Raw genomic sequence first — 11,375 nt, 5'->3', positions numbered from 1 at the left:
TTCATGCATGCAAGTCAATACGATAAATCAACGTGCACTCGAAATTAACGATACCACAGTCCTCCACATCAGCTTCATATTTGGATATTTTCCTCAATATTGACGTTAACGGCAAACTAACAACTCAACTTTATGCGAAAGGGGATGACTTATCCGTATTCAAATCTCCATCTTCATGTTGTAATATTCCACTATCGCCAACTAGTAAATATTCTGTTTGTCTCTCAACTGATCCCGTGGGGATCCGGGTTAGAATAGGTCCTCAGTACCCCTTGCTTGTTGTAAGAAGTGACTAAATGGAGCGGTCCTTCGGATGAGACCGTAAAAACCGAGGTCCCGTGTCACAACAGGTGTGGCACGATATACCTGTAGATCCCTCCCTGCTCAAAGGTGGTGAGCGCCGAGCATAGGCCTAAATTCTGGAGCCCTTCTCCGGCAATGGTGACGTCTCCATATGAGTGAAAGATTCTCGAGAGGGACGTTAAACAATATTAACATCTCTCAACTGACTCGATACGCGAAAGCATGTTCCCCGTATGATCAATTTTTAAATCAAGGCAAACTACTGACAAATAACTTGATGTAATGGATATTCAACAGTCGATTACAGTCATTATCTCGTAAATGCTATGGTCATTATAATGACCTTATCTACAAATACAACCTGTCATTCTAGATCGAATGTTGTCTGACGTATTTCATATCAAATGTTAAGCCAGTCTTTAAATACTAATTTTTACTACGGATTACTTTGTCTACCTGATTGAGGTAGCGGACTTACAACGAGTGTGACCGGTCAATAGAAAGTGCTTACTCCTCCTAGGCACCTTATAACACCTCTGGTTGGTCCGTGTTTTTCGTACTCTTAGTTTTAAATTCTTTATAGGAATTATTAAATTGGTCGTTGTTCGTCATATTGACTTTTTTCATTGACATGTTTTGATTTGGCGTCATCGTCTTCATTAGCTAAATTCATTTCTTGTTCTGCGCATATGAAACAAAACTGACAACAATACAAAAAATAATAAATGGAATACATATAATTAAGTGTGATATACATCGACGATATCACATGCTGCAGTACATAACTAAGTTCATTAAACGCCCTGCAATATATGTTTGAAACAATCGTTATTTCATTCTGTTCTATATCAGTTCCGGTCTTTTCAGGGTTAATATTTGAGCTGGTATACATGAGGACCCCTGGGAAGACATCAGACTTGTGTATACATGTTTTCCTTATTACGATCTAAAGCACAACTACTCCCGTACAGCCAACAGTGCCACATCCAGTTACTTGTTGACCAACATCCCTTCTTTCCTGGACACCATGATAGAAAACACTCCACACGATCATAAATAAAAACTTAATGTAAAAAAAAATTAGCTGATACAGTTGTAGTGTTTGCGCCATACCGGGACGCTTTGCTACGTGAATGAACTATACTGACGATATTCACCTTGAGGTATCAAGTGAACAAAAAGGTATTGTCATAGCAACCTACTATAGGTGTCGACAAATTAACAAACAAATGAGTCCGTCTGTCCAGCATAGGTTTCATGGTCTGAAGCCTCGAATAGAGGACTTTGAGCTTTGGTTACGTCACATGATATCTTTGTAAGGGGCAGATGACTGTCCTGTAAACGCCTCACATAACGTCACAATGCAATATCTGATTCTTTCAATATCTAAACAAGAAAACTTACAAATTCGGCCACGTCATTAAGACCATTGTGCATGTACAAGCGCAAGAGGTTTCCATTAAATGTATTTAAAAAAATACTATATAAAATAAATTATTTAGAAACCTTCGTGTATTTAAAATCAAATCATAATTTCCGTGCAGTCAAAACTATACCTTTCATATAAAAGACCATAATTATTTTCCTTCCATATTTCATCCTTTCTTGGAGTTTTGTGCCTTTTATACATGTATAAACTTTACATCAAGGTAAACGTAATTTATTGAGACGTCACGCGTCAGAGTCATTTCACGTGCAAGTGAACTCTCATACTTCGTAACGCATAAAAAGGAATTTGTTTATTCGCGGGGTTTCTGATAAACAGTTAGATAACCTGTCATTGTAGTTTATACACAGACCACGCAAGCAATCAGCATTCAGGACGACAGGAAACATCAGGAATGGTTATCCTATCACTCTATTTTGTTACTTGTTCATCACAATACGTTGCCGGTGGGATGCTACCGTTAGGGCAAGCTCAGCTACAGTAGTGAGACATAAATGAGTTCGCAAAATGGCTGACGTTGTAAACTTTCGCATGTGTCCTGCGTATTACAGAATGAGATACAAGATATTATTCGTTGTTATCTTGAATAAAAAAGTGTTCTCGGTATTTTTGTAGTTCTTCTCTACTTTCGTTTCATTGAGATTTTGAATTATCCCCCTTTAATAAACAAATATCGTCTGCATAGCAAAATGGCACCGCAAGGCAGGGAATTGACACGAAAGCAGAAAGATATCATTGTACAAATGTCAAATAATGGATTTTCGAGCTATGAAATTAAGGAAATAACGGAGATAAACAGCAGAACAGTTCAGAAATTTCTGATGCGTGTGAAAGAAAGGGGCAACATAGAAAACTTACCTCGAGGTGGAAGCAGGAGAAAAACGACACCGCGTATTGATAGAATCCTCTTTCGTAGCATAAAAAAACAACTCTAAAAGATGTTACAAGCAGATTCAATGCACGGACAGGATGCAATGTATCAACCAGAACTGTGAGTAGACGATTATTCGAAGACGGCTATAAACAAGAAAATAACAATATCGCGTGAGAATCGGGAGAAAAAGACTAGATTTTGTCAGCAAAAATTACACTGCACAGTTGATAACCACTGGTCTTCCATCATTTTCAGTGATGAGACTAAAATTGAACTTGGTCGGGATAATAAAATTTATATTTTGGAGGAAACCAGATGAAAGATTACGCCCCAAATGTTTAGGATTACATTGTGACAGAAAGACGCAATGTCGAGCTTCTATTATGTTTTGGGGTTGTATATCGTACTATGGTGTTGGAATTTTAAAAGCTGTGATTGGAAACATGAACAGCGATAGATATATTAACGTTCTTGATGAATGTCTCTGGCCAGTTAATGTTGCGCGGCACTTTACAAATCGCCGCTGGATCTTTCAAGAGGACAATGCTCCTTCCCACGTACATATGTATCTATGCGCTCTAATCAGTGGAAGCAGGGCAATAATATCAGTACGCTTCCACGGCCTCTACAGAGTCCAGACATTAACATTATTGAAAATGTCTGGAAAGTGTTAAACCTTCGGGTACAGAGACGGACAAATGAGATCCGAAATGCCAATGACCTGGAGAGAGTTGTCCATATTTGGAGTGTCGTCCCTTTACATTATATTCGGAGTCTTTATAACACTCTTCCAAGGAGAATTCGCAGTGTGCTACGTACCCGAGGTCATAACACGAAGTACTAACATTTGGTAAGTGAATTTTCTGTTATTGATACAAAACAGGCGCTTAGAATATTTCAGGTGTTATTGCGGTTGACTATTTTGAGAACTCATTCATGTCGTACTACTGTACATTCAAAATGAGTAAATCCGAGTTTCAAAGACAGTTCTGTAATCCTTTGTTTCGGTATAATAAACAATATCATATTACATGATAGTGAGGGAGCGTTGACCTCGGAAAACATGATTTTATTTCTTCTTAGGTGAATAGATTTTGTTATTATACCTCAGAATATTTTTGCTATATAAATGTTAGGTGAATAAATTTGATATTTCTTCTAGATAACGCAAGCTGTGTCTGAACTATCTCACTCTAGGGAAGTAGTCTCGAAACTATTTACCGGATGCTATATTTTCCCGCGTTTTCTTTTCTGTGAAATGACAAACGTTCGAATGAGAAAAATTGCATGACCTATTTCTTTAAGCTTCACCCTTTTCACAAGGGAATTACTGTCATCGCGGATTTTCTTCACTCTGCAAGTTCCTTCATACATTGATATAGATAGAAAAAGATAAATGATTATCATTTATTTTGTTACTTGTTCAATGCACAGTTTATTCCATTTCTGTCTGCAAACACATTCCAAATATAAAGAAATACTATGCAAATTTATAGATATCAGATGGGGTATATGCCCAACACCCTAATAAGAACATCATTTAATATTTACGTACGACGTCTTTTACTCCTCGGAAGGGTAAGGTTTTGAAAATGAAATTGAATATTCTAATGTCGATTAACGAAATATTTGTTTTGCGGTTTTGAAATTTATTTACAATGCACATTCGTCATTTCATATACTGTTTACTAAAAATGTCATTGGATCCGGGGTGTGTGTTGATATCCATTAGCTTGTAATTATATTTTTAGATTCCCAAATAGGATATCGCAGCTCTAACAATATAAAATGCTCAAAGGAATGCAAGTACATGTAAATAATTCTGAAGATTTAGGTTGTCAAGTATTGCAATCACATCTTCTTTATAACAGCCAACAACTGCAGGTAAGATGGCTTAATCACATGGAAACTGGATCATTTGTCCAATTCAACATAGTTAGGTGGAGGGGCGGATGCTGGATGTTCTGCCGGTTGCCAGCCACCTGCCTGCTGGGATTGGAGAGGAGGTTGTGTATTATACCCCGCTGAATATTGAGTTGCGTAGTTTGCTGTCGGGTATAGACCGACACTGTTTCCCGTCGGTTGAACAGGGTACTGGTATGCTGCCTGTGGATATACTGGTTGGTTTATCATTGGAGCTACAAAAAACCAAGGCAGAATTTTAATTTCTCCTCATATAAGCAGCTGTTATGAAGTAACTAAACTACATTTAAAACGTTGTAATAGGATGTGATTATATTCATTTTCCTGAAAACAAGACACCAAAATGTCAATATTTTCTACATACACATCATGTACTAAATATCTTGAGGTAAGGGATTAAACAATGCACGTAAACACAATATTGCTGGGATAGATATGCAAATCTGGTTAGAACAATTATCCTGTACAAATTCTAAGGAAATTGTTCACCTTTAACAAATTATACTGACTCTGATTTGGTTGATTTGGGTTTAACACCCGCCCCTGTGTTGGTTTTCTCTTGCAAGCACAGCAACATACAAGACCTATCCCCATGGAGATCAAAATTAGGCCTCCAATCACACCACCGGCGATAGCACCAACAAAAGCCCCATCTGTTTTGTAAAATTTCATTAATAGTATTTGTTACTGAAAATTTCCACAATAATAAAATATGGCTATTAAGTTGCTAAAATTTCAAACTTCAAAACTACGATTGTCTTTAATGTATAAAAAAAAAAGAAGGTACACTTACAGTCGAACACTTTTTTGCCGGTAACAAGTAACTTAAAACCAGCATTTGATGTAGATATCCCACTGCGTTTTTTGAAATTTATATATAAAAATTCATCTTGAGGGCCACAGTATTCTGTGTTGTAATTCTTTAAACATGTTACACTCTGCAAAAATATCAATACGTATCATTAAATTTACGCAGCACTTTCTAGAAAGTAAAATCGATATTAATTCTGCACTCGTACACTTGAAAACTGTGCATATCGCAATAAATTACTCTAAAAAGATCTTTCTTTCTAAAATGTAATTAATGTAAGCAGATAGAGTGAAGTCATTCTTGGTCATACTGCAAACGCTACAAAGTTAGCAGTGTATACATGTACCATAACCGGAAACAGATTGTCACGTGGGATTTCCAATATCCTGTAGTATTTCGAATCCAAGCACAATAGTTCAACAATGTTACCAGTTGATGCAATGTAATGATGAACCAACGCAAAACATACCTGTAAGGTTACACCCCCGTATGTAGTAGTGTATTCCAACTGCACAGCGCAGTCTGGGTCGCTGAAATATAGCGGTTTAACACAAACTTCGTATTCATCCATTATTTCGTCTGCTTTTCCATTAAATGAGAAATCATCGCACCACCAACCAACGTTTTCCCCATTGTATTCAACGTAAAGGTGACGATCCTCGTTCACTTTGGCAAATGAAACCGAACAGTCCTTTCCAAATTCATCTTCAAAATATTTCATTATATACATGTGATATGACAAGATGACAAGACAAGACATGACAAGATACATGTAGCAATATCACACTAGCATTCAGAATATATTCAAACTTAAATATTTTCATAATGAAATTGAGTCTGAAGTAAAAATTAAGGCAGACATACACATTAAGGAAACAATCAATCGTCCTTGTAATTTAGTAGATCCACTGCAAAGAATAACATGAAGAAAATATATCAATTATCTTTATAGTGATGAGATAAAGAAAACTTACAGGTTTTAGTGCCTTCCACGAACACTCTAGCCAAATATATAATGGTAAACAATGCAGATCTGATAGTTGCTTTAATGGAAACCATCATTTGTCTTCCTGACCTGCGAGTGAAAAAGAGATTGTAGTATCGTTGTTTGATTGGTTTGTTTTCTTGGAGGTAGGGGGCATTAGTTTGTTTTTATTATTTGGGGGGAGGGTAGGGGTGCTTCTTTTTGACCGGATCAGTTGATTGAATATTGTTTGGCGTCCCTCTCGAGAATATTTCATTCATATGGAGACGCCACCATTGCCGGTGAAGGGTTGCGAAATTTAGGCCTATGCTCGGCGCTTATGGCCTTTGAGCAGGGAGGGGTCTTTATCTTGCAACACCTGCTGTGACACGGGACCTCGGTTTTCGCGGTCTCATCCGAAGGACCGCCCCATTTAGTCGCCTTTTACGACAAGCAAGGGTTACTGAGGACTTATTCTGACCCGGATCCCAACGGGACTAATCGGATTAAATTTCGATAGAATTTCCAGAAATCCACTTCAATATTTCTTATTTGGGCAGTTATAATTAGTTAAAAGTTAACTGCTGTTTATGTGCCCTTTAGAAATATACCAAATGCAGGTACAATCTTCTAGAGTTAACGTCAAATGACTGTATCTCATTTTCTCTCCTAATGACCGCGTGGCCTGTGACAAGGTAGCCCAGAGCTCCATTCAGAGTAAATGTAGTTCTATGCATTGGTTTATCGAAAATATGGATAATGATAATAATGAAGAATAAATGACATCAGAAAGACGACTTGATATAACGAAATATACAATCACATACTCTGTTACACAATGACTCCACATTGCTTTGCTAACAAATCACACCAGAACTACACATTACATATGCGTGCAGTTTATTCATTAAAGGAATGCAGAGTTCGCGAATCAATAAAAAAGAATTCCAATCGGCCTGATTGTATTTTATAGCTGTTTGGCAGGCATATGCATTGTGTTTTATTTAAGTTGCTTTTCATAATCAACGAGGCTGCAGTGTGTCAGTTGTGTAGAAAGATAGCGTCCTAAGTTACAGAACCCGTGCTCGACCCTAATTGTTCCGTTAAAAGTTTAATCCTACACCACAATTACATGCTAAAGTCTTGACTGGTGCATGTTGTAGTCAGTGCACTTGCCTGTAAAATACATTGATGAGAAGGTCTACTTTATCGATTTTTGTGTCAATAGTTTCCTGACATATGTCGTTATTCAATATGCAACATGAGGAAAGGCATACTATAAAGCCTGGTCTGCTCCAATTGGCCTAGCCTGGTCTCAAAGTTGATCTGACCCAAATTTTGTCCTCTAATTTTACTCAAACCCAAATTTTGACCTGGCCTCAAAATTGGCCTCTTAGATTTGTTTTGGCATCAAGCAAAAACGATTATTTAATCAGAATTGTGGTTGGTTTTAGTTGTGTTATGTTACAGAACTCTGTATCAAAATTAGATTGTATATGTTCTGGTATTGCATTACACTGATTTGTCATTGGTGTTATTTTTTCAAAGTTACAGCAGATAGAGAGAGGAGAGGTTTGTTACGTTGCTTAACTTGTAATCAATCCCTTTGTATATTTAAACAATAAAATATGTTCCAATCAAAATCAGCAGATGAATATGTCCTTTTTTTTTCTTTTTTTTTTGTAGATATGCACATTATAATAATCATTTACTACAACCAATCTGATTGATTTTATTGAAAATATCTATTGATCAGTTTATTGATAGAATGATTTTCTTTTACGTTTAAAAAGATACAAATTCCCATGCTATAAGCATATGTGAAATTTTGTTAAAAAAATTAAATCCCACACATCATTCATTAACCTCAACCTTGACTTCCCTCCAGAACCTTGCAGTAGAACTCTGTATCAAAATTATATTGTAAATGATCTCATATTGCAATACACTGAATAGAATATCATCAATTATTCGATAATGCTTCAGGTTTGATTTCTAACTCATTTTTAGATTGTTCGAAATGATTTTAACACAAATGAGTAAAAGTATGAACATCGTAAACTTTCTCATCTGCATTGTGTAGTATTTAATATTTAGAAATTCCTAGCTGCCAACATATATCAAACATAATTGCTCTTATCAATGAGAGTGACGGCAGTATAATACCAACACAACACTCTATGGTGATGTTATTAAGCTATAATGCAATTGTTACACACCAAAAAAAAAATGAACCCCATCTAATTATTTCAAATGAATTTATTGAATGAATGTAATAGCATTGAAAAGGTATGGGAAGGCTGAATAAATCATTGCTTACAAATGCTTTATGTAGTGAGCATATACTAAGTTCCCACAGACAGGATGTTAGTCAATGATAAGGGAACAAAGTTAATACTACACTCCCCGTCGAGGCCTCATTATGTCATCTACGTGAGCAAACGAACTCTGGTGGAAGTTTGGGTTAATACTTATACAGAGACAAAAGCTAGAGAGTTCCATATTAGAACAACAGAAGGTGGAGCGAGATGTCAGTGCCGTCAGTTAGGTGCATTTGTTTTAATCTATTATTGCTGAACATTCAGGAATTGAATTTTAACTATTATAAATATTAACACAATCATTCAATATGAAGTAAGTGAAGTGAATCATTGGTAAAAGGAGAATGCTGTCAATATGCACATTTTGGAAACGCAATATAAACTTTGGAAGTTTCAATGTGCACATTAAAAAACCATCAGAAATATATTATTTTCTACAACTTTGAAAAACTAAAACCAATAATATATCAATTAATTAAATCAATGATAATTCTGAAAATACAAAACCATACACCAATCATTTTGTCAATGGTGTATACTTGTTTGGTGTATGTACGTACTAGTACATAATTTAAGAAGGGGAAAGAAGATAATTTTATCAACAAACTGATCAATAAATAATCAATCAGATCGTTGGTAGTAAATGTTTATTTCAATATGTATATTTACAAACCAACAGAAACATATCATTTACATGCATCTGCTATAACTTAGAAAAACTGAAACCATTAATAAATCAATAAAATTCACAATTCTGAAAAAAAAATCCTTTTTGGTGGATGCCAAAAACATTTTCAAAGGCCAAATTTGAGGTTGGAGCCAAATTAGAGGCCAAAATTGGAGATTGACAATTTTTTAGGCCAGTCCAGGCCATTTGGACCAGGACAGGTTTTGTAGTATGCCATAAGGAAATGTGAACGCGTCCGTTTTCTTTATTATGTTTTTATCGTTTTTTGGTATAGATAAGTCATTAACCCGCGCTAGCGACAGAGCCCCTGGACCAGGGTTCAATGATCTTGATAGCAATTGTCGTCGTAAGAAATCGGAATTTCGGGTAGTTTTTTTTTAAAACCGCTGTACTCTTTGAGTTTGCTAATATGTACATGTAACATTAGATTTATTACATTGTATAATATGCCTATAAACTGTATTTGCTTTTGACTAATAAACAACAATAACATTCTAAGATTCTTCCTCCCTACCTGTACAAGTCATTCTCCTCTGTAAAAAAGCTTACTGTAAGCCGAATGTGCGTGTGTACGTGAAGCAATGTACATCATAATTACCTAGCTACGTTGGGCATCACATCCATTTAATCGATACGAGATCAACTGACTGCCAATAATGATGCATCTTATACTCGCCGTCATTTCAAAATAAGAAATCCATTGACATAATTTGAAAAACCAGATCACTGGACTGCAGCCTCCGCCCATAGAAAACTTTCCTCATTTCATTTAAGTGCTTTTAGGTGTTTTAGGTGGCACAACCACAATTCATATTCAACTCCTTCCCAATTTACATACCTTTCAAAATCAAATTTTTTATAAGCGACAGGTCACGTACCTACAGTTGATTAATATTCAGTAATTAATTGTTATATTCTGATATATCAATGACCAACAAGTAACATACCGTTATCTAGAGCGTCCTCCATCTATGCGAGACAGCCATCGTTAGCGAACTCGAGCTCGGTCAGCTGTGAGAGAAGGATTCAAATACATAAATATCTCATTACAGAAGCGGACTGTGCAATATCGTAAATAATGATCCGTCGTAAAATGGTGGAAATATTTCTAAAACGGCGTTAAACCCCGAATAATCATTCGTATATAATGGTGGCAATCTTTCCTTAGCGTTGACCTCTACAATAAATGTATATATCAGGTATTTAGTATGGAAAAGTGAAGACAACTCAGTAATCAATCTCACAATTCATATTCACCCAAATGGAGACACAACCAATACCGGTGAAGGGCTCGGCGCTTACGGCCATTGAGAGCGAGGGTTCTTCGGCGTCCCACGCCTACTGTGACATGGGACATCCGTTTTTAATGTAATCTCCGATGAGCCGTGACATTCACACCTGACGCCGAGCATTTGTCGATGGAACTGTCACTAACTGTTTTAAAGATTTGGGTCTGTCACAGCCGGAATTTGAACCCCGACCTTCCGCATGCGGGGTGAAATCTCTAACCACCGCGACAAGATATGTATTTCCCCATTGTTAAGTATTCAACGGTTATGATACATATAATATAATAGGCTTACGCGATCGATATTGCAAGTGTATTCTTTAATTATTTTCTGTATTTGTAAATTGTCTGTCAAAACATAATGGGAGTGACATCGAATACATATGTATATTCGGTGCAATCAGTTTGATGCAAATTATTGGTGAAAAAGGAAAGGAGTTAAAAAAAATCGAAGCATAAAAACTTCCCCATTAAACCTTTTTCTCCCCTACCACCCCTTCCCTCTCACCATGTTGCCCCTTTATCGCTCGTTTTCGGGGGTGGTTTTTTTTTTTTTTTTTTTTTTTTTTTTTTTACGGAAATAGCTTTCGCGATTATCGAGCTCAATCAAAGCTTTTTTCGAAGACATACTTAGTGTCTTTTAGCTATCGATATATATTTTGCCCTATACTGTTTATATTTATATGAGAATTCACAATTTTAGGTACATTGTACTAGGAAACAACACACAGTGGTTTCCACTTTTATGACAAAAAA

General features: G+C 36.2%; 1 protein-coding gene across 1 annotated transcript; it reads right to left on the bottom strand.

The window, feature by feature from the left end:
- Nucleotides 1–4,017: 4,017 nt before the first annotated feature.
- On the bottom strand, nucleotides 4,018–9,918 carry LOC125656133 (uncharacterized). The gene is made up of 6 exons (XM_056144617.1): nucleotides 9,846–9,918; nucleotides 6,333–6,433; nucleotides 5,828–6,063; nucleotides 5,341–5,485; nucleotides 5,057–5,200; nucleotides 4,018–4,762 (listed from the first exon to the last, which is right to left on the bottom strand). Exons 2-6 carry the CDS (start codon nucleotides 6,418–6,420, stop codon nucleotides 4,539–4,541), a joined length of 837 nt encoding a protein of 278 aa, XP_056000592.1. The 5' UTR covers nucleotides 6,421–6,433; nucleotides 9,846–9,918; the 3' UTR covers nucleotides 4,018–4,538.
- Nucleotides 9,919–11,375: the final 1,457 nt, after the last annotated feature.

Source organism: Ostrea edulis, chromosome 7 (assembly GCF_947568905.1).
Source record: "Ostrea edulis chromosome 7, xbOstEdul1.1, whole genome shotgun sequence".
Lineage (NCBI taxonomy): Eukaryota > Metazoa > Mollusca > Bivalvia > Ostreida > Ostreidae > Ostrea > Ostrea edulis.
The sequence above is the reverse complement of the archived record's forward strand: the minus strand, read 5'-3'. Positions and strand labels throughout refer to the sequence as shown.